This window comes from Diadema setosum, chromosome 2, assembly GCF_964275005.1.
Source record: "Diadema setosum chromosome 2, eeDiaSeto1, whole genome shotgun sequence".
Taxonomy (NCBI): domain Eukaryota; kingdom Metazoa; phylum Echinodermata; class Echinoidea; order Diadematoida; family Diadematidae; genus Diadema; species Diadema setosum.
In genome coordinates, this window is record NC_092686.1 from 32,543,469 (window position 1) to 32,568,275 (window position 24,807).

The following is a 24,807-nucleotide window of genomic DNA, read 5'->3' on the forward strand; positions in this document are numbered from 1 at the left end:
GACTGTGCACAAATATAATAGTGTGATGCCGAGCAGACATGCAGAGGGGAGTGTGGGGTCAAAATATATTGTCCATTGACTCTTATCCAGGAAAAGAGTATTTCTATTTGATAACACGCTGCTAAGGTATGGGCTATGCAGTAAAGGTGTACACTTCTAAAGTAAAGCACCTGTTTCATTGCATCTTCTATCTGTGTCACCTGCATTTGAAGCTAGGCGCAGTCCACAAATGCCATCATGGCAGACAGCAAACAAGGTAATGAAATCTATAAACAAAAATTTTAACTTTCAAGTACAGGCTTATTTGGGTTGGTTTGTTTTCTTTTGTAACCCTCATTTGCACAAACGAACACTTTATTTTGGAGAGAAAGGCTTCATTTTACTGAGAGCTGGAGAATGTGCGAAAGGAAACCAAACAATTGAAAATCCATGGCATTGAATGTTAATGAATATCACTTCACATGCTGAAAGTAAAGGATAGGTTTAATTGCCACTCCAGAAAATTGAAAAGTTTAGTATGTATCCAAATATGTTCAGCAAGGTGTGTTTTCTATGAATTGCCAGCTAAAACTTTGTGCACTTATAATCATGTATACATGTGTGCAATAAGTCAAACATTCAAAAATACTTTTTCTTAAAAAAAAAAAAAACTAATTTGAGAGAATGCAGTGGCGGATCCAGGCAGGGGTGCACCGGGCGCGTGCCCCCCCCCCCCCTTATCTTTTGTTCAAACAAAGGAAATAAAAAGAAAAAATGGAGGGGGGATTGTGCATCCCCCTTTAATTTTGTATAAAAGGTGACCCCTCTTTGGATCTGCCCCTGGAATGTGCAAATGAGGGCTGCTTTCCTATTTCTTTTGCAATCCATGGGTGTTGGGTTTGTACAGTATAAAGGAGCAATTTCATTCTGTGTAGATGTTGACTCCCATAGAAAGAGTAAAATCAAAGAATAGAGAAGAATTTCCATCCTAACCATACATAAAGAGCTCTACGGAGTGGTTATGCTGGATGTTGAAGTTTCTTGTTCTTTCGAAAAGCAGTGATATTATCAAGGCATTGAATAATCACGAATGTGATGGTACAAATTTTTTAGATGGTGAGGGATGAGATGATCAGTTTACTTTGTTGAATATTTTTACCAATGCAAAATTTCAAGGGCATCTCAGACATCGGGTATGATTGAAGTCTTGGTCTGAATTCACAACAATGATTTTTCAGGTCAAATAATGCAAAGGAAGTACTACAAGATTGATGAATTATGCTTTCCAAAACTGCTCAAAGAATTTGAATGTTCATGCAATGATACTATTAATGCATATCATATGATGATCAGTTGACTGTGAAACTGGGAAACAAAAATCTGTTCAGGTTTCATGAGTAGTTGCAACCATTTGTACCTACATGTGATACTGATGTCAATGTCTCTCAAATCACTCGGATGACTGTCCAAAAATCGTCATTCTTTAAAGAAGTTGATGATACATAAACTTTTGCATTTTGTGTGACTTTCACCTCAAACCAGTGTGTTTTACTTTAAAGGAGGTGAAGGGTTTGTAGTTGCTGAATTACCAACCAAAAAATATGATTTACACTTGTTTACAATATATGTAGCTAACCTATGAGAGAGTTGAATGTGATGACATCATTGCCTTTAATATTTAATTTGCATACATGATATTTAAGTGGTTAAATCCCCAATATCAGTGTTCTATAAAAACATGTAAAAAAGTTAGATTCTATGACTGAATTCTACATCTGATTTTTCTGATATGTCTGATTCTAATAAAATTTTTGCAATTCATTTGATTTTACTATTTTAAAGTCAACTTGAGCATGGAATGGTAATGCCCCTAAAATCTAGAAATAGGGGAATATTGGCCCATTCAAATTGTATTTATGCAACTGCATTATGCCAATTGGGTTCTTGGGTATGTGTATATTTATATGCTTGTGTGTTCCTGTTTTGTCTTTGGGTATTGAGGTGTGTCTTGTGTGTAATTCTAACTTCGTGATAACAGCTGGGATATTTATCAATGTTTGTGTTGGTGTGGAGTCTAGTTACCGTGGATTTTGCTTTATTTTTCTATAATCAAAGCTTAGTAAGTTTGTGTTCCATTTCATGCACACTTGTGAGTGTGCCACTATGAATGAGGTCAACATGTTACATTTTAAGTGACCTTTCATCACAAAACCAACAAAGAGTCATCAACTAAGATTTTTCTGTTAAGACCAAATTCTTCTGAGAGGGAATTATGTATAGCCTTTAAAATCTTATGTAAAATGTAACTCATAAAAATTGAGCATGTTTTTAACCCACTATATAACTGATGGAAAATTCACCGTATTGCAATGCCGCTTCGGAAAAAAGTGCTTTGAATGATTACAGTTTACTGAGTCACCCTTCGTTTTACGGCGATCAAATTGGGGATATACAGTTTTATGTCAACCACGATGAAATGATATTCAGATACACCGTAGACTGGGTACACTCATAAAAAAAATAAAAAAAAAAACATTTCATTCATGATTATATGTTATAGTATCAAACTGCTACTCTGACTATCTTGAATGTTTCCGTAGAATTTCAATTCATACTTCCACATCCCTAATAGATTGAAAAAGGTGAAAACAAAACTTAAGACAGGAAAAAAAAAAAGTTATATGGAAATCGTTTGAAATTGTATTTGTACATTTACAAGTTTATGTTTCCAAATGTTCATTTCATTAAGATAAATGGTTGTTTTTGTTTTTTTCAAGAGATGCCAAAAACAAGAAGAATAGAAAAGTTGACCCAAAATACATTTTTTTTCTTTTAAGGCCTGAAGGAAAACAACAACCTGTGCAACCTTTTTGTGTCTTTTCTTTTATGCAAGGTCACAAAGGATACAAGAAAAATCACTCTGTGTTTTGCTGTGTCTCAGGAAATTCCCGCAAGTCCCCACAATAGCTTTACACTAAGAAACAAAATGCATGCACTCATACAAGGTTATGAAATGGGCTGTAGAACCTCTGCAATCTTATTGGTCAATTGTCATGCATTGATTTTTACTGATCCACACTGAGCCATGCGTCCGCTAAAATCTGAACGCTTGGCCATGCATACAGTGAAATCCGAGCGCATGGCTCTGAATGTCTTGTATAGTGTTGTAGGTGTACGGAACGCATGATGGGGAAAACAGTTGTATGTCATGAATTTACGGGCCCATTTTTTAACACAAATGGTGCACAGGCCAATTTCGTGGATCAGTGAGAATTGGATGCTCTCGTTTAACTTTGGAACTGTCTAAAACCCACTTGCTGGGCTCATGGGTTTTAAACAGTTCCAAAGTTAAACTCATGCATCCAATTCTAACCGATCCACCCTGTCCTGTGCGTCGTACATACTAGACTGTATATCCATGCATGGGTGGGACAATTGCATGCATGCTAGCATGATGGAGTGAAGCAAGTTAGAAACATCTATACCGGTACCAAGGAGGTTGAAGTTGGAGTTCCAACTGGCTGTAGCAAACGGTTGTCAGATTTCTATAGATGTACAAAAGAATTTCACAGGTGCATTTGTGCCTTTGATGATCGATGTTTGATGCCGCTGTCTTGCTGAGCAATCTGAAGATTCATTTTGAACATTAACAAATGTTGGCCATATTTTGCTTATTTATTTATTAAATGAAATGAAATTTCACTTCATGATAAAGCATGTAAAAGAAAAGTCAATCCCGTCCAGAAATTTGTGCAAAAGTGTAAATCAGAGCTGTATCATGTGCAAATGTTTAAAACTGTACCATCCTGGAAAGCCGGTTTCATCACTTTTCCACTTAACTTCCACAAATGAAACTAATTTGGCATAATTTTCAAGTATAATTCTTTATTGGTAAATATATCAGATTAGTGTTGGGGTATGCCCAGTCGAGTAATTTTCATCTTTGTTTCAGCATTTTTTGCCAATTTCTATTCGCGCATCCTCATGTCTGTACCTCCTACCTTTTATAAGAAGGGATAGGGAAAAGTAATTTCCATCACAAAGACATATCTTCTTAGAAAGTGGCTGGTGATTATGCATTGAGACACGAGTCAATTGTCTTCCTATCTGCGTGGCAGATCCTGCTTGGCACATACTTCAAATATTTTTGAGCAGCGGCATCAAACATCTAGCAAAGGAAATAAGATGGCTGTGACTCCATTCTCTTGAACCTCCTTGTCTATACAAAGCCCTCCTCTCCTTGAAATGTATCTTCCCCACCATAACTATTCCAGGGAAAAGTGCTATATTATTTTCCATATGGGAAAGAAGCTGCAGCTTATAAGTACTTGAAAATATGTTGCATTTTTCATGAAGTACCACTGTAAGATTGCACCTTGAGCCATTACATCTTGTGGTCAGTAAGAATTTTCCTGCTTAATGTGCAAGAAAGTGCCAAATACACGTATTGCACAATGGTACTATATGTTTCCAGTACTATATATTTCCAGTTGTCGTTTGAAATGCTATATTACCCCTTTGTCAATCAATTTCTTCTTTGGCTATGGACACTTCTTACAGATTGTAGACTTCTTGTCTGTCCCCATACCAAGGATGGCTTCACAATTTACTTACAGGGAGAATCAGATTGACAGTGTATGTTATATGTATGTGATACAAAAATGCAGTCTATGGCTGCATTTATTGAACTTTTAGAACCACATTTCAAAATGCATTTAGAAAGGCATGTATGAACATGGTTGGAAATGCATTCTTTTGGATGCCATATTTATCTACAAATCATATGCAGCTGTAAATTGCAATTTGGAAAGGTGACATGGGAAGCCCAGTGATATACTCTGTGTAAGCATGTTTCAAAATGGTTTCAAACTCATTTGAAATAGTGATTATACCTCTGAACTTCCTACAAGTGTGTAGATAAACACACCCCAAAACTACTCATAGAATTGTACCTTACTGCTGGTAATTTCCACAAGCTGCCTTGATAGGATAATTGTATCATTCGTGTCAAAAAAATGCTTTATGACAACAACAAATAAAAAAAAAAAATTGCAATCATAAAAGTGCAGAGGCTGCAACCTGCATTTATTCTTCCCCTTGCTATGATCGTTACATTTGTTTATTTATGCATTGAATAGAGTGTCAGGACAGCCATGCATTAAATTCATTTCCATCAATTTCAAGCTTTAGCAAAGATTTAGCGTTAGCTATTAGTAGTAATGCTGCTGATGATCTCCCTGAGTCATATATATAGCTCTCCTAAGCCAAAGGCTCAAGTGAGCTATTGCGAGCATTCATTGTCCAGTGTCCATTGTGCATCATGCATTGTGCATATTTGTTAAATACACTTTCAGCTTCTTCATGAAAACCACATGTCAGGTTTTCACCAAACTTGACAGGGTAATAGAATCTGCAGTATAAAAGGGTCCTGTACCCAGTTTGCTATGTTCTCCTGCTGATCTGTTAAAAGGTAATTTTCTGCAAGACTGTGTGAACAGGTAAGCAATAGCCCCCCACCCCCAGGTCTCTTGTCTTTATTTCTGTTCGATTACTTGCAGAATTAATTCTTAAAATCATATTACATGTATGTACTCAACTTGCCAGAATTTTCAATGTTTGTGTATGGTCACAATTGGTGTGTGGTTATTCTGTCTAAAGTTCTTATAATGTAAGCAAGAGTAGTACAATTTATAAACACGAATGCATCATTTTGTGGTTATACAATCTATTTTTATCCTATGCAACTGTAGTGCTTGCCACAGGAAAATCAAAGCAGGCTTGTTTGTGTAAACTCATGTCATTGTAACCATGTGTTTAAATATGTTGGCTTTCTAACTTGCCAGTGTGGAACCATTCCTAATTCTAATCCTCTTTCCTGCTTAAATGAGAAAGGGTGTTTCTGTTCTGGAACTGTGGAACATTTTAAATGTAATATATTAATACAGCTGTACTGTGAAACACCAACATGCTAAGAATTGAACCATTGCTCACAGAAACCTAGCCATTTCTTTTGAAATTTCTGAAACTCCTTGGGAGCGGGTCGATACTGTTGGAATACTTTCACAAGAAACAGGTTGTCAACCATTCGACACAAGAATTGTGAAGTAGTGTGTGCATAAAGGAAACTCTACAGAAAAGTGACCAGTTATGAAATTGTAAATTTTATACATCTTTTACCAATTCCATTTCTTTGTTGTCCTCTAAATGTATAATAAATATAATTCACAAACAAACAAACACGCTCTCATACAGACACCATCAGGTGGAAACACACACACACTAAATGAATGAATACACTGCTAAACGAAAAGGTAGAAACACGCACACATGCACACACACACACACACACACACACACACACACAAACACACACATATGTGGATAACAAAGAGCTCAAAAGACCCCAGAACAAACCAGTTGATGTTAGTGAAACACCTGATGCACCAGACTTTGGACTCTATGAGTAGGACCCACTCTAAAGTTGGTTTATGCTTTAAATGTAATGGTGAAAAGAATAAAAGAAATAAGTGTTGACCAAATAAGCATCTAGAGCAATGTAAACTGACCATATATTGTAGATGAAAAAGTTCTTCACTGAGGCATTAGCTTTCATATCCACATTGGGGTGTATATTGTGTTTATGAACATATTTTTATCTTTTTGTGGGTGAATTTGACCAGTAGCATGTTTCAACCTGTGTGACAGATCTGGGAAGTGAAGTGTTTTTGCTACCTTATTTGCCATCAACGTTTGTTTGGAACACATGTCAGGGATTAGTATGGCTGTGAAATCTTGTTGCCTGCCGTATGGTAAATGATTAATCCGTTCCGTAGACCTCCATCCGTCGGCAATCTCACAGGATCAAAACCTGTAGACAGGCAGAAACCGTGCATTTCACATACATTCCATGTTTAGAAGGGTACATATGAAATTGTGCTATGTTCTTCAAATTGAAGGAAATTCAATTATAGTTAGCAGCGCCATTCTGTAATCATCATGTGTATTTTGATCCTCACCCGTCTAGGACTGGGCGACTTTCTTAGCAGGTGGAAGCAGAAAGTGTTCTCAAAGGACCAGGCTGGGAGAGGAGGATCATCTGCAGGAGAACTCGCAGCCAGTGCAAGTGAGAAGTCCCTACACAATGGATTAACAGGGGACCGGGACCTTGCTTTCCAGTCCAGATGTGACCCTTGGCAGGGGCGAGAGGCCCAGTCGGAAATTTTGAAGCAGGCTTTAGACCAGTTCGTAGCTGATATAGTCCAGCACTCAAGCCGCCCCAACGCAGACTTGAATGATTGCAGTTTGGACCCCGAAGCGCAATCAGACGATCAGAGCAGCGTGGACGGGAGCATCATCAGCGACTCAACGAGCGAAGGAATTTTGGGAACCACTGCCAAGGAGGAAGGTGATGCTTCCTCTCCATCTCACAAACAGCACAGGACAAATGCACATCGCGTAAGGAGTAGAGTAAGAGAACCAAAGATGCCTCTGAAGCCACAACTGTCGATGCTCAGGAACAGATTCGGCCACGAGAACAAAGCGGCCACCCAGATCGGCGTCAGCCACGAGGGGCGCGAGGAGTGGGCCAACATCACGGTGGAGAATGCCTCCATGCCAACCTGTGAGCCTGATGTGACGACTATATCCGTGGAAGATGCCACCTGCACAGGATCTCAGGTAAATACAGACCACAAGTGACACTTGGAAAATGATGAAAAAGTTTAGTGAGGGACAATATTGGGAAAACAGCATGTGGTTACAAGATATCACATGATACATATATGTACTAGGTGTTACAAAAAAACATTTCCCACTTTTGATCCTTAATAGTTCGAAAACTATACATCAGATATCACTGTCATTGATATGAGTAATAGCTGAATAGTGTACAATTTAGTTGGAGGTGATTTGAATATGAGAGCATGAATCACTTTTGTTAAATCCATGATTAATTTTAAAGTTAAATTCCAGATTTTGGTCAAATTTGAACCCTCTGTACAAACATGAACTTTACACAAGAACCAATGATGTGTATGTGAGTGTGTGCTTACAATGACCCTGAACAATATACATGAATACCATATCACCTTTTCAGAACTCTGCTGACTAGGCTTCTGGACTCTTGCTCCAAGGCACATCAATGCTTTATCAATAATTCATTATGGATTGCCCTGGGCACTGCTAGTTTGAATTCCTGGTAAAGGGTAAAATGCATGCACATGAAAAATCATAAGCACATGTTTTCATGTACTTGCATACACTACATTTCATGATGAATAAAGACTAGCTGTGATAGTGGAATTTCTCATGAATATGTAATAGAGCATTCCAATCCTAGCCATTGTTCAGGACCATTGTCAGGGTGTTAACCACACACTCCCATACACACCAATTGACCCCTGTGTAAAATTGAAATTTTGTACAGAGGGTTGAAAACAGAGCATAATCTGAAATCTAACTTACAAATAAGTCTTGAATTTAATAAAACTGATTTATGCTATCATTTTTAAATTACCTCCAACAAAATTGTACACTATTCTGCTGTTGCTCATATCAATGTCAGTGTTATCTAATATATAATTTTTGAACTATTAAGGATAAAAAGTGGGAAATGTTTTTTGTAACACCTAGTACAATGTAGATAGTAGTCCACTAAAACCCCGTTTACAGTGCGGGGCTGGGCCGCGGAGCCCTCCTTCATTTCAGTGTAAACGCGCAAAAGGCCAAATGCGGGGCCAAAATTGGCCGCGCATTTGGCCACGTCATTTGGCCTTTTCTCTGTGTAAATGCAAACTGGGCCAAATGCGCGGCCAATTTTAGTCTGGCTTCCAAACCCTCTGCCCGTACTATTTCACTATTCAGGATATTAACCCCCTCAATGTCGAAAACTAGTATAGTTTAAGGTGGTTTTGTCCTGCAAAGGATTTTTCCTTCGGCAAAGGCCTTTGCTCCAGAGCGTGGCCAAATCCAATTGGCAAAGGGTCTGAAAACCAGACTATACCAAATTGCGTTTGTTTACGAGCAGAGCGCCACTACAACAAAATATTGAAAGGTTTGAATTAAAAGCGCGGCCAAGCCCGGCAGTGTAAACGGACAAAATTTGCGGGGCTTGGCCCCGCAATTGAGGGCGGGCTCGGCCGCGGCTTGGCTGCAGCTTGGCCCAGCCCCACACTGTAAATGGGGTCTTGGTTGCTGAATTTTACCTTTATGATTCATAACTTTTATCATCATTTATCATTTTGTAGTTTATTTCAGGTGTAACAGACCTTCTGCACTGTCTTTACTAAAGAATAATTGCCTGAAGAAACAAATCTCTTCATTGATTTGCATCAGCAGACTTTCCTCTGTAGCAATTTTTATGTCCTCTATGATACTTCGAACAAAAAACAACAACAAAGCATTCAACAAAACAATAACATACATGTGTACCAGCTGTAATACACTTGTATTTGCAAGTTTACACATTTCATTCTGCAAAGGTGAATGATTTATAATTTACCACGAAAATATTTTTTTAAGTAAGTATTACAAATAACATTTTCATACTTAAACAATAGGCAGTGCAGTCAAATCAAGTCATTGAGACTACGCCATAGCTGATTGTCTTTAACCCATTTGAGGACGAACTGATTTTGCTATAACACATGTTTCCTGCAGACACCTGTTGAGTATACTTACGTTTTGTATGACTGGTCTTCAAGGGGTTAAGTTTTTCAAATATAATTTTGTGATGTCCACCAATTTTCAGACAAAGCATTACAGTTGTAGTTGTTAAAACTGAAGTTACCATGTTTGCTAAAACATGAATTCAATATGAATTATATCTTTATGTATGCTGACACTCAGTACCTACATTATGGACTGCAAAGTAATCCTTTCTCAGCAAGACGTTGGAACCTATTATATTGAATACAAATTGTATGTTGTATGTGTATGTATTCCTCTAGGACATTGTCACTCTTGTAGTCATGTGCAAACTCAAGATGAATTACTTTTTGGTAAATGCCTAAGGGTCTTCTTGAAAAGCAATGAGCATAGCAACATTTGTTTATTTTCCTTTACCTCAAAACTATCAAGTACATTCAATTGTGACTCTCATGACCCATTGTTATGTCATATAGATGTATGACATGTCTGTATCGATGCACACTGTGAAGATCTATGGTAGAGAAAGGGGTAATTCATTATAAATGTGGTACAGCAATTGTGTACCTGGTACAATTATACTGCTCAAAATTCTACAGCTAGGTATTGGTAGCTTGTCTTCATGTTCTATGTCCGTATGTTAAAGGTACATGGTCCTGGTGGTTTAGTCAAATGCGTACACGGGCGCACGGTGCAAGTTTCCTATAGAGACCTACGCTATCGACTCCTCTTTGGTGCTTATGCTTTGGCCCACTTCTCCGACTCCGAAGAAGTCCGATCCACTGTAGCCAGTGGTCCGATCACAGTTCGGTTCATGATTCGGCTGAGGGGATGACAGTTGTAGCAAACTTCTTTTATGATGTAATAATAAGAAACACACATGCACGCACCCTGGCATTACTACAGACTGCGTGATGCGCAGAGAAGACAACAAAGGCAACGTTACTTAGCAACACCTACGCGCTTTACTCTTGATGACAGCTCAGCTTCGGCAATCTTCGTATCAACGCTAACGGTGATCGGCAGTATCATCAACAACACCCTCTACACTACCAGGACTATGCACCTTTAACCCCCCCCCCCCCCCAAAAAAAAAAAATGTTATGAAGCTGATCACATTTCAATTTTCATAAAAAGTATATTCCATCAATTTGTTGCTGACATAAAAATGCCAGGGTAATATCACACCCCCTACTTTCTGAAAGAGGCAAGTCATGTGCCTTTTCACTACGCTAGAAAAGTGAAAATATGTTGAATTTTGTTTACATGGTTGTCTATAATGATGTCATGAAGTGTAGTAGTCTCCTTGAATATCCAGCTTATCCAGCGATGATGGCACCGAAACCTAAAAAATTCATAACTCTTGAATCGATTGCTTGATTTTCCTCAAGCTTTCGCTGATATATTCAAATTACATTGCTGCTTTCATTCAATTCACATTTATTTTGGGTCCTGGTTTCCTTTAAAGTGGTGTTCTCACCTAAGTGGTTCCCAATCATTGTGCGAGCACTGTTTATGTTTGTAAATTATGCATTGGTGATTTTTGTTTGTTTGTTTTTTTGTTGCTGCATATGTATTCCAGAAAAAAACAAAGTCAAGTCTTGAGGATCCTGCCCCATTGAACCCATCCTCCGCTCAGAGGGAGCCGCCCTCTGAAGATGCCTTCTCCGAGATGAGCGATACATCCCAAGTGGGCTCCAGGTCCAGTTGGAGTGGCGACCAGAAGAAGGTCTATGAGATGCAGCTGGAGAACCTTCAGGAGCAGCTGGTCGACATCATGATCGAAAACCAGACGCTGGGTGAGGCCTCAAATTGTTGCAAATTCCTGCATTTAGGACAAACATTTTGTTGACAATGGTCTGAACATCCAGTGTTTTTGACTGTGTTCGGTATGTTATAATCATTACATGTGAATGGGAAAATTTGTGATTTTGCCATACATGTACACGTAAGGTTTGCACTTGTCACAGTCCAAACTCCACCATTCGTTGTTTGGGGGTTTTGTGCAAAATGAAACATAGCAAAACACTAATCTAATCTCTAGGCACAGTATGTTTGCACATCAATTATGCAGGATCACAAAGGATCACAAAAAATCACAAATTTGGTCACCCTCGGGCCAATGAACAATTAGTGCTCTAGTAACAGCCAGAGAACTACACTTAAACTTATCTGAACACTGACATATAGACCATAGTCAAAATGCAATTCTTGTGCAGTTTTCTTTTCTTTTTTTTTTTGTTGTTGTTGCATGTTTAAAGGAATGCAATGGTATAGTTTTAGTGGAGATGAGGATTGAGCTTTTGACTTTTTGCGAGATATCAAGAAACCACTTAGGAAATAATTATGAAATAATTCAGAGTATACAAGTTAACTTGTACCATTCTAAAAGGAATTAAATCTTTATTAGAGGAAAATGGGTTTTGGAATGACTGAGACATCCAAAAAGAAAGTTAAACAAAGCGATCGTAATAAAAGGTGAGTCCCCTCTTTTATTATGATTGCTCTGTTTTGGATATGTCAGCCATTTCAAAACCATTTCATCACATACAGTAAATGTTGAATCCCTCTTGGAAGTACATGCTCTTTCATATTTCATAAGAGATTTCTCACTATCTTACCAGAAAATATCAGAAACCTGAAGTTAGGTCTCAACAAAAACTATACAATCCCTAAATGCAAGTTCTAACAATAAGATTTTCATTCGTTGTAAATTATATTTTTGCTATATCTGACTGCCCTTTCTTATGTAGAGCTCAATGCATTATTCCACATGCTCCAAGTACAAGTAATCATGGAAGCGTTGTCAACACTTAATGTGACAAATGATGACACAAAACCTCTCACCACTTGATATCACGAGTTGTTTCGTTAGTCCTAAGTATAGCTATTCTCTGCATTCTGTAGTGAATGAGTCCTTTGTTTGCTTAATGTGCATGCAGTCCTACGTAACTCTATAGCAAGCTCTTTCCTTGTGTACAGCTCAGAAATTGCAGCGGTACGAGAACAGCGACATCATCCCGCTTCTTCGGAAGCTGGAGGACGAGAGGGAAAGAAACGAACTGCTCAGCCAGAGATGCCGCACCCTTGAAGACCGCTACAAAAATAACAGGTTAGAATACATACTTCCATTAACTCACTCAATAGCTAAACTTATAGGCCCGAATTAACAAAGGTGGTACAAATGAAACCATGGACAAAAACCATGGAGCGCCAAGTGTCGCACGGAATATTTCGTTACGAAATTGGTCATTTCGTCGACAAAATGACCGTTTCGTTAATGAAATTATCATTTCGTGGACGAAATGTTCATTTAGTTCCACAATGTCATTCCGTTGCAAAATAATAATTTCATTGACAAAATGACTGATTTCGTAACGAAATATTCCATGCGACACTTGGCGCTCCATGGTTTTTGTCCATGGTTTAAACCATGGTTTCATTTGTACCACCTCGTGAATTCGGGCCATATTGGTTCTCATTTTTAAAGAGGTTCATGATTACTGGAAGTTTCAGTTACTGCAGTTACTGTCGTGAGGACATAGATACTCATGCCTCATTGCCTACAGTGGTGGTAAGTGATAAGATGGTAATAATATACAAATGATGCACAGGATAGAGTGCGTTAGTGGAGATGTAGCGCACTCGAGGGTATTTACAATTGTGAAACATGCACGAGGCGAAGCCGAGTGCATGTTGCACTACATTGTAAATACCCGAGAGTGAGCTGCATCTCCACTAACGCCACGAAATAATCCTGTGCATCATTTGTTTTATAAAATGGGTCGAAAACTAACAGCATTTTTTACGTACCTTTGTGAATCAAGATGTCCGAAGATGTTCGTCTCAAACATTTACGCACGTCGCACTCGGAAATCCCGCACATAAGTACTGTACGTATAAGAGTATACGTACGCCACACATGTTATGCACCCGAAAAGCCGGCCGTCAGCCCGAACTAGAAGTTGTTTACAGGATTGACAGGGCGTATAGTAGCGCGCGACGCACTTGTAACAACTGATTGAGTGCGCACTGCTAGTGTAAGCATTGTGACGTCGGGCCGCATGCATGTTAGTGAGAAATTAATACATGCACACGTGACTCATTTCAGCGCTTCCAATTGGCTACATTCTTGAACCCATTTTATAAAATGTCATAGTGACCGCAAGTGTAAAATGTAATGATAGATGCAAATCCTGTCTATGCCACAAGCCTGAAGAAACATTGCTGCTATATGTTTGGTTTCAGAGTCATTCCTCCTCACATTAAACATACTTCCTTCCAGAATATTGATTTCTTATTTTAATCGCACTCTTTCACATGACACCTGTAGAAACTGTAAATGCCATATTGTGTGGATGGGGACCTTGTGAGACATTTTTTGAGAGTTGTGTGAATTTGTGTTCAAGATTGATGGACAGCGAATGAGGAATGAAAATTTAGCATATTTCCACTTGATATACAATATATATAGAATGCATTAAAAAGGCGTCTTCAAAAGTGCTGCAGATAAATAGGGTTTCTAAAATGCTGTTCATAATCATCATCATTATCAACATCATCGTCATCCTTATTTTTCGAGGAAGTATCTGTGGGAGATGTTAGTTTTTGTGCCTCCGCCACGAAGTGGTGCCGGAGGCATTATGTTTTCGGGTTGTCCGTCCGTCCGTCCGTCCTTCCTTCCGTCCGTCCGTCCGTCCGTCTGTCCGTCCGTCCGTCCGTCCGTCCGTCCGTCCTTCCGTCCGTCCGTCCGTAATGAATTTTGTGGACAAGGTAACTATCAAAACCTGTTGAGGTATCCTAATGAAACTTAGCATGTATGTGTATTAGGGGGTGAAGTTGTGCCTATCAACTTTTGGGTGCACATGCTCAAGGTCAAAGGTCAAAAGGTCAAGGTCAAATACATAAAATTTCACTATTTCCACCATATCTATTGAATGCCTGAAGATATTTTCTTGAAACTTAGTGTATACATGTATTACCCAATTAAGATTCTCTGGTGAAAGTTTGCGTCATGAGGTCAAAGGTCAAAGGTCAAAAGGTCAGGGTCAAATATATGAAATTTCACTATTTTCGCCATATCTATTGAATGCCTGAAGATATTTTCTTGAAACTTAGTGTATACATGTATTACCCAATTAAGATTCTCTGGTGAAAGTTTGGGTCATGAGGTCAAAGGTCAAAGGTCAAAAGGTCAAGTAAAAATATCAAAACTTCTTTTTTTCTCCGTGCCTTGGAAAATTGTTCAAGGTATCTTCATGGAACATAAATATATACATGTACTGACTGGAAGTGATTACCTGTATCTAGAGAATGTAGGGTTCATGGGGTCAAAGGTCAGGGGTCAAAGGTGAAGTGCAACACTTCAAAATTTTACTATTTCCCTCATATTTATGCAATGCCAGCAGGGTTATTATTTTTTTACACTTGGTGTATGCATGTGTAACCTAATAGAAATTTTTTTTTTCCTTCTTTTTTTGCCTCAAAGGTCAAAAGGTCAAAGATCAAGTGAAAGTGCTGAACTAACTTTTTCCTCCATATCTCGAAGTGGCTCAAGTTATCTTGAAACTTAGTACATATTATGCATGTTCTACCTGAAAGTGATTATCTTATGAATTTTAGGGTCAAGGGCCAGATGAAAATGGTAACAATTTACTATTCAATTCAGAAATTGCACTTTTTCTCCACACCTGTACCTTGAAAATTACTCAATGCCTAAATGTATGAATGGGTCAAAGTCTAGTTAAAGTCCTTAAATCCCTAGATAAATGCTCTCCTATTCATCCAATTAAACCTAGGTCAAGGAAGGTGAACATTCAACACATTTGTGACAAACTTGTCATTTCAATATTTTGCCAATTTTGTGAAAATGTAATCACACATTGTCCACATGTACTATCTAGACCTATTGGGAAAATCATGCATTATGGCGGAGGCATACCAGTCGCCAAAGCGACATTTCTAGTTGTGAATATTACTTAACTCACAAGATTTGCAGAAAGTGGAAACACCAAGTAGTGTACCATGTGTATACAGTATACTGCAATGTTTGAAGGGCATTCAGATGCAAGTCTTAAGTGGTGATAAATGAGTTTTAACATCAGTGTGTCATTGTCCATATCAATGCAAGAGCTTCTTTGGTAATACAGACCCAAGTGTCTCGTGATGATGAGTATAATTTGCTTTCATCTAAACAATTCATAGTCGGCCATCTTTATGTTAACCCATGGAAGACTAGTCTCATACTGTATGTACTATGGCAGGTGTGTATGGAAAATATAGCATATTGCAGTATCAGCTTGTCCTCAATGGGTTCTAACCCATGACATTTGCTCCTGCAACAATTGCTCCCATGAAATCTGCACGCTGAGCAAGTAAACATAAATTCTATTCCCAAACATAACCCTCACCCTAAGCCTAATCCTCACATCAAACTAAACATATAACCCTTATATTCAAGTTTGTTCACACTGTGCTGAATTGCCTTTCCGTGGTATACAGCTGTACTTGTAGTTATATATTCACCTTCATCACACACTCGCTGCATTGGCTATTTTACGGAGCAGATAATATTGTTTGCACAATGATAATGTTTGACTGTATTGCATGACTGTTTCACTTGAATGCTTCATTAATATTGGAAGACAATTTATTACCATACGCTTTGGAATACGTACGTAAAGCAGGGAGCAATAATGATTATTAAAATTATGATTCCTGTTCTGTTTGCTAAGTACCTAATGACCAGTCTATTGTAATGATGACATCTGTCAAATGTCAGACATATATAATTGTGCTGTAATTATGAGCTTGGTCCATGAGACAGAACCTCCTTCCCCCACCCCCCCCCCAAAAAAAAAAGGAAAAGACATACACATGTTATATGGCCCTGGTTTACATACAATGTTGTAGTCTGGTGTGGCCATGGTATGCCTCATCTCTTGTGGGCTTCATTTTTTGAAATTTCCATAGAATTAGAAAGAAATTACACCAATTTTTACCTTCTGGTATGATGTGTTGCAATTTGATGCAGTGTGCCCAAAAAGTTTTACTATCTCTGCGCCCTTTCTGAGGAAAGTTGCAAAGCTTGTACAGCCACCCCCATTGATTCAGGACTTTGATAAACGAAAACACTGATGAGGGTTATTGCTGAACAATGCATATGAACAATGCATATGTAGTTCCAAATATGTTCAAGTTATGATGTGATATGTATTCCATATGTTAAACTTCATGCCGGATTTGAATGCCTTCATACAATGTGTCTCACTTATCACCTCTTAATGAGGACAGCTGCTTTGATGCTTTAGACAAAGGTCTCTCTCCTGAATAATCCCCATAAAGAGGTGGTGACTGTAAATTGCAATGAGGTTCATGTACAATGCAATACTGTATACGCCATATATTTCGCGAGTCTAAATTTCCGCGAATCAGGAATTCCTGACGATTTCGTGAGTGGTTAAATTTGTGATTGTGGAGTCCTGTACTGAACGGAGAAGAGTACTATCAAGTACACGCGTACGTCTCATTCACATCAGGTTCAGAGTCAATATTTTCGCGTGTCTTTAATTTCGCGAATAGCACCTGACTCGCGAAACTTGCAAAAATAAAAACCTCGCGAAATATTCGGCGTATACAGTATTTGAAGCATAAGGAGTTGAGTAATCCCAATAAATAGGTGCCAACTGTATATTGGAACAAGTTCCCTTATCACAGTTGAACAGTCTATTATTTGTATCGTATGGATTTGTCTGCTTCTCAGAATGTCGCACCAGATTTCTGGAGACGCTGAGGAGGTGAATGCACCCACTACCACACTCTGTGATGAATCATCTCTCTTTGGTTCGTATCCTGAAAAAAAATCCTTAAAATCATGAAGTGTTTCTTAGAAATATTTCAATATGAATTTGAATTGAAACAGTACATCATAAAAGATTTGTTTATACACAATCACAATTTTTTTTTTTTTTGAAACACTTTTCTCTCCCCAGATTCCTTTATGTCTTGGTCATGAACTATCCTTTATGGTTTAGGGTGTGTATGTGTGTGTATGTGTGTTGGGATGTGTCTCAAACTGAATCAGAATCATTTCAATCTGTAATAGATAATGTCATCCAGCTGTGGATACCAGCAGACTGTCATTTCTTGTGTAAAATGACAGACTTGAATTGTTAGTAATGAGAATAAAGAGCTCATGTTTATTTTTGGAAACATAATTACTTTGCAGACAAGCTGTACAGGGATGTTGTCGAGAGTGATAAATTATGCAGCATGTAGATCCATTGATAAATCTACACTACATGTATAATGGGGCTTCTGAGATAAGCCGCACCCAGACAAAGTGCCATAAAATGACTCGTTGAAGATTTGCATATAATATACACTTCTGCTGAGTGGTCATGAAAATTGTTACGTCATTCAGTGAATGACTCTGAATAGCCGTAGTATTTTAGTGCCTGATATTTCTTTTCTATTCCAAGATGTGCCATGTCTCAGAAGAATATCATATGATTAAAAAGTTGCCAAAATTTTTTACATTCTTTCCAAAACAAAACAAGTGATTAATTCATAAAGATTTCAATGTTTGTCAAATTTCAAGTAAGTCTACAAGGAGCTGCGCAAAGAAGGCAACCAAAATGAAGAAGTACTTTCTTTCATTTTGCACTTCCAAACTGGTTGGAAATTAGTTTATCAAATACGTTGATAAGGGTAAATAGTCAGGTACAATTTGCAGAGTTTCATCTTCAAGGATAAATATTTTCCTCTACATGGAAATTTGGAGCATTATACATTGTACCAATTATCTCAATGAACCTGGTGTATCCTATTCAAAGTCCGACCGGAATACAAGAATCTTGGTGGAGACTGTTTGATGGTGACATGCAAGATCAGTTTTCAAATGTAAAATGTGAAAGATAAGTCCCTGTAGGCTGTAGTGTCTAGATGATTGTCTAAAGGACTCTAAACATCTGTAGATATGGGTATGTATCTTATATCAAGGGCACTGTATACCATTGGGAGCAGTGATTTAAAAAAATGTTTGAGATATCACATTAAATACATATGTGTTGGTCAGTTGTGTCACAAAACATCCTACCACATAAAAAAATTTGCGATAAAGCCCCAAATACAAGGAGCTATCATTATTTTTATCAATAAACGGTGACTGTAGACGTTTAGTCTAGAAACATTTTTATTATAAGTATTGTTCACATTTTGTGTATTTAACAGTACTCAACATTTGTTATACTGATTCAAATTTTTACATTGGTTGTTTCCACCCCGAACTCACATTATAGAATTATTTTAGATCACTAAAGCTGGGTTTTTGTTTCATCTACGTGTGGTAAATAAAGCCTTTAAAGTGTAACAATTGTACCTGCACTCATTATGATGTACGGTGAGTTGGACGGTTGGCTCAGTCGGCAGCGCGTCTGCCTCACGGTCCTATGGGCCCGGGTTCGAACCTGAGTCTGGACTGAGCAATGTTGTGTGTAAACATACCGTCCCCTCTAGCAAGAGGCAAAACACTCTGTCCCTCCGATAGGACATAAAATGGAGGTCTCGTGTATGAGAGAGTCACAACTCATGCACGTAAAAGATCCAGCTTCATTCCTTCATCGCAAAGAGCAAGGTGTTTAACCCGGTGAAGTGGTCCCACCTCACATCCAACTGGACCCCATGGAAGACCAGTTTAGTGTAGCTGAATATGGGCCATCCAGCCATCTTCACAGATGGAAAATGAACAATAACAATAACAATGACAATGTACGCCCTCTACAGATGGCTTTGACAGTCCTCCACCAAGTAGATGGGAGAAGATTCAGAATTATGTTATGGAGAGAGTCTTGTCTGTGATAAGCGACATGACGGAGGAGGCCGATGAAGCGGAACCGGAGCCTGTTGCCGGGGGAGATGAGCTGACCGTCAAGAAGTGAGTAAAAAAACCTCAACAATAACAACAACAACAACAACAACAGTAATATTGATTTTTATCTGTTCAAATGTATCTAATTGATCTGTATAGATGTCTTTCATATAAAGTAGCAAAATTATAACATGAATCAGACACAAATACAGAAGAGGTACGTTGTAAACCTTCTATTAAGGTGAAGTGGAAGAATCATAAAGAAGAAAATATACCATTCTCTATGTGTTAGATGTTGCTATGTTGTTCACAATGGAATGATATGTGACAAAATATAAATATTTGACATGTTTTTCAAATCACTCTGAAATGGAAGATTTGAACGCTGATATATTTCGATAACGTTTTGAGTATAACTGTAAACTGCATTCTCATGAATCATTTATTTTTGTACCTTTCTTGCAGGCTTAAAGAAAACCTAAAGAGATTCAGTAAGTGGCAAACCTCTGTAATTGGAATCTGTTATTTCTGCCTTAAACTTATCAGTTGAATTCAATCTGATACTGTACAGTATATTCTTGTTATCCATTGTAAGGTAATAATTTCAATGCATATCAAAATAGCTGAATGAACATGAACAGCCAACAGTACTGTCTATGAGCTATCTTAATACTCATACCAATTAATCCCAGATTTGTGCATTTATTTTATTGACCCCAGTGGAGAAAAATTTCATTAAATTTTATGTCTATGTGATACTTGTAAATCCTTAATTGAGGACTACATAAATAACCTCTAGCATTTTGTTTTTTGTTTGTTTGGTTTGTTTGGTTTTTTTTTTTGCTTAACTTTAGTTTATATATATAATATTAGTATATATCAAAGGAAATAAATTACAATAATACATATACTGTGACTGATGCAATTTGTGTGAGTTAACTTCAGATATGAGAAGCTCTTTATTAGTGATGAAAGTTGTAAATATGCATCATTGTACATGCTCATTATATTGGATTTTGAATTTTAAGATTGCATGATAATTTTTATGATAAATTTTATGGTAAAAATGAACATTATCATCATTATGAATGCATAATGTTCAGAAAAATACATCTCTATTTTGCAATACATGACGTGTGCATTAGGTGTTACAAATGCCAATGCATGGTATAAAACTCATTTAGTGTCAGGTACAAGATATAAAACACATCTTGTGTCAGGTTATTGCAGTTTTTTTCTGTTTTGTTCTTATAATGCATGCTTGTGATTGGGTTTCAGAGGCTGGCTATGAGCCCGGGCTACTCTTCTGTCGAGCCGTGGCAGCTGCAGTGTCTTGGAAATCACCAGCGTGCACAGTCCTGGTGTTTTTGGTGAGTTTGCCCGTATGATTCATTTCAAATAATGAATACAGAGGAATGCTTTTTCTTGCCTCATTTGATGACATAGTGCATAAATCTGTATAAAAGTATTCTTCCACTTCCTTTTTTGCAATTTATATTCTCAGAGTTAATTCACTTCATTCACCAAAATTGTACAATGATCTTATGAACAAATTGTTTGCATGTAGCACATTAATTTAATAGTCTTCGGACTTTTTGAAAATCGGAACCCAAATTCTAAAGTCAGAGGATGGCTTGAAGCTTGACATTTTTATTTATTTTATTTTATTTATTTATTTATTTTTTTTTTTGGGGGGGGAGAGCATGTTACAGTTGCGTTTTAATTGACCCAATGCATTTAAATGCTGAATTTCTTGCGACTTGATTGCATGTTTAAACCAAAGCTGATTTTTCTCAAAAATGCTACTATTTTTGAATGACTTTCATACTATTCCTATGGTAGGTTCTGGATATAGAATAAGACAAAGTTCAGTTTACATCCTTGAAAAGAGTCTGAAGGATATCAAAAGCAGAGAATTGATATTCAGTGACAGATCACTAATGTAACATGAAATATGTAGAGATGTCTTTGCCTATTGGTATGAGCTCCACCTCTGATATGTGTGTTGGTCTCTTCTTCATAGCTATACATGTATGTAGTATGGAGAGGCTGGTGTGCAACGGTGGTGCTGGGTCTCATGATTTGGTATCTGACCACAACCTACTTCATCTCCAGGTGAGATAAAATGTGTTTTTATGTTTCTTTATTGTTGACAGTCCAAATCTGCAAAGCATTAGCTAGGTCATCAGACAGGAAATCAAAGGCATAATTTACCATTTGCAGAAGAAACAAAAACCCAGCATAGTCAGAAAATCAGCTACACAGTAAAAAATGTTGTTGACTAGTGATGTCTGCAAAGCGTTGCATTGACTCTCAGTTACAGATGAAATTACACTGAAACTTGTTCTGTTGTTGGTTTTGTTTATTTTCTCCTATACAGAGGTTGGATAATCCAGTTCTCCCTGCTTCCCTACCATCTTGTTGAAGTGGTAAGATGCCTGAGATGCAATCTGTTTATCTTTGTGTGCACCTATGAATTTATATTCGGGGGCGGATCCAGGAATTCTGTAAAGGGGGGAGGGGGGGGGGGGCACAACTAATATTTCTGGTGCCACTTCCGGGTTTCATTTCATTTTTTTTCTTTTTATTTCTTTTGTTTTTAACGAAAAATATGGGGGGGGGGCGTGCGCCGGTTGTGCCCCCCTCTTGATCCGCCACTGTATATATGTGTGTGTGTTTGTGTATGTGTGTGTGCATGTGACATATGTAATATATCAATATTAACTGACATGTCCATTTGAACACAATTCAAATACCTATATTATGAATTGTAACAAAAATGTGGCAGTTGAATTGTATTTATGTATGTGCTCTATGTGTGTGTGTGAGTACGTGATGTGTGTGCCAGGCACATACTGCAGTATTTCATGCAATTGTGGTGTGATTGTGATCAGCTGTTTTTAGCATCATTTAAAACTGATTCAATGTCTTATAATAAATTTGCTTGGAAGGAACTGTACAGAGAGTTAGAGCAACCATAGGCAATGCGTTATAAGTTGTGACTGAACCACTACTGAACCTAGGCATAATAACCTCAGCACTTCCTTGTCATTCTCCTGTATCTTAACCCGTTGAGGACGGTTTGATTTTGCTACAACGCGCATTTCCCATAGACACCTGCCCGAGTATACTCGGGACTCATCCTCAACGGGTTAAGATTGTATTTCTTAATAAGTCTCTGTTGTTTTGTCTTGTTTTGTTCATTTGTTTATTTTTGTGAGCATACAAGCATATAACTTATGAGAGAGTTCAAAAATGTAAGTTGATAGTCATAGGACCCCAATCTGCTGATTTAAGTCCTTGCCCACAACATACTGGTAGTTCCATAGACATGCTCTGTACCTCAGCTTGTTTTTTATTCTCTTGTAGCTTCCAGCATCAAGAGTTACATGTACTTGCAAATGTTTTCATGTGAAGTAGTCAGCTGAGGAGTGTGGGAGACAATTTGCATTCAAGAACATTTTGCAGGCTGTTGAATGAATTTTGCATATCATGTAATATTTATGTAGATATTATGATGTTAGGGGGATTGTTGAATAATAAGAGCACCATAATCCTGTAAGAGACATCCTTGAGGTGAAGTTCTGTAGAAACAAACATGTGTCGTGTTTTTGTATGAAAATTCTCAGACACCAGACGAAGGGCCCCCTCTGTCGATGTCGGATCGTTTCCAGCTGGTGCTCCACGTTAGTCGGAAAGTGCAAAATCTCCTGGGTCACTTAGCCGACCAAATGGAAAAGATTCGCAAGTGAGTTGTGCACAATTCTTGCTGATGATGGTTTGAACTTCAATGCAACTCTGAACAGCACACTTGTGAAAAAAAAACCCAAAACAATAAAACAAAACAAAACATTTATGACACATTTCTGAAAAATAATGAAAGGAAAGAAGAGGTCAAAAATACTTTTTGTGGTTTGAAAATATTGAGTGGAGATGATAAAATGGTGTGATTTCTGAATATGTGACCGTGCACCTCAAAACAAACAAAAAGTCGCCAGATATGAATTTTTAATTAAGACCATATTCTAAAAGAGCAGACTTTAAGCTTTAAAATGATGTATAACTCAAATCAAATGGACTCTCCTAACCTATCTAAATATTGGAAAGAAAGCACAAACTCAGGAAAAGTGTGAACTGAGAAAAGAGGCTCTGAAGTACAGTGTCTATTCAAGCGCTTAATCTTTCCTAAACCGTGCTGGCTGTGCGATGAATGGGACAAAAAACAGGAAGGAAACCACAAGAGTAACAACAATGAAGGGATTATCAGATTAAACTGAAATTGAGCGTGCCTCATTAACACATTCTGTCCATAATTAATGCCAACTTTCAAAGCAGTAGCACTATCCTTTCAAAAGTTATTAGAGTTGAAAGTGAAGAGTGTGGACAAGGTTTTTCAGAAATGAAAAAGGGATTCTAAAGACACACGTAATCACACTATTCTACCAAAAATGTTCGAGATAAACTGCTAAAAAAACACACTTTCCTACCCGTTTTATGATACCAAATTTTAACATAATGTAAAAGAAGACCTGCTCTTTCAGAAAATATGAAAAAGTCAAGTTCGGCTAGGTTGACCCATTTCACTTATTTTCAGTTCTCATGCAAAATCAGTGTGTGCGACTTTGTGTTCGTTTTGAGGTGCACGGTCACATATTGTCCTGCAAAAACAAGACAAAACAAAATAAAAAACAACAACAACACACCCACAACAAAAACAAAAACAAAGCAAGTAATTAAGGACATTCTGTCATTTGTGATTGGCCTCTTCTGAGCTAAACAGACCATGTGATGACAATTATAGCTTTAATCAATGTTTATGTGTGTGTTTTTGCTTTTGATTTCATGCAGTTTTCTCTATTGGACCAATGAAGATCTCACGAAGCAGCTGTACAGAAACCTGGTAGTAGCTTTCATTGTTTCACTGTTTGTCTCAGGGTCGTCGCTCCTTCTCTTTGTAGGTGAGTTTGCACTTTAATAGCTTTAAACCTGTGAGTCTCTGTTTGTCTGTCTGTCTGTCTTTCTGTCTGTCTGTCTCTTTCCCCCTCTCTTCCTTCCAGTCTGTTTATTATCTATATCTGAACATCAGTCATAGGTGTATATATTGTAGAGTAATGTTTGTTAAATCATGAAGACAAACGGTTTTTACATATATTTTTGGTGGTCATTCTCCTTTCTATTGTACAGACATTTTTTTTTTTTTTGATAGAGCAATACTCATTATAAGAATGTCACTGTATGTATGCATTATCTCCAGGTCTATAGAGGTTTTCCTCACTCTTTCTGCAAATCTTTACCAACAGGTAAACATCGCATTA

The 24,807-nt window shown here is 37.7% G+C and overlaps 1 protein-coding gene across 1 annotated transcript in view; it reads left to right on the plus strand.

The window, feature by feature from the left end:
• The first annotated feature begins 237 nt into the window (after nucleotides 1-237).
• The window catches only part of LOC140244130 (GRAM domain-containing protein 4-like), a 31,037-nt gene continuing 6,467 nt past the window's right edge, over nucleotides 238-24,807 (plus strand). The window contains exons 1-12 of the mRNA XM_072323771.1: nucleotides 238-256; nucleotides 7,004-7,656; nucleotides 11,207-11,423; nucleotides 12,607-12,736; nucleotides 17,387-17,466; nucleotides 19,408-19,558; nucleotides 19,958-19,983; nucleotides 20,771-20,862; nucleotides 21,516-21,607; nucleotides 21,873-21,921; nucleotides 23,122-23,240; nucleotides 24,341-24,450. Coding sequence (XP_072179872.1) covers nucleotides 238-256; nucleotides 7,004-7,656; nucleotides 11,207-11,423; nucleotides 12,607-12,736; nucleotides 17,387-17,466; nucleotides 19,408-19,558; nucleotides 19,958-19,983; nucleotides 20,771-20,862; nucleotides 21,516-21,607; nucleotides 21,873-21,921; nucleotides 23,122-23,240; nucleotides 24,341-24,450 — 1,738 coding nt within the window. The remainder of the gene's footprint in view (nucleotides 257-7,003; nucleotides 7,657-11,206; nucleotides 11,424-12,606; nucleotides 12,737-17,386; nucleotides 17,467-19,407; nucleotides 19,559-19,957; nucleotides 19,984-20,770; nucleotides 20,863-21,515; nucleotides 21,608-21,872; nucleotides 21,922-23,121; nucleotides 23,241-24,340; nucleotides 24,451-24,807) is intronic.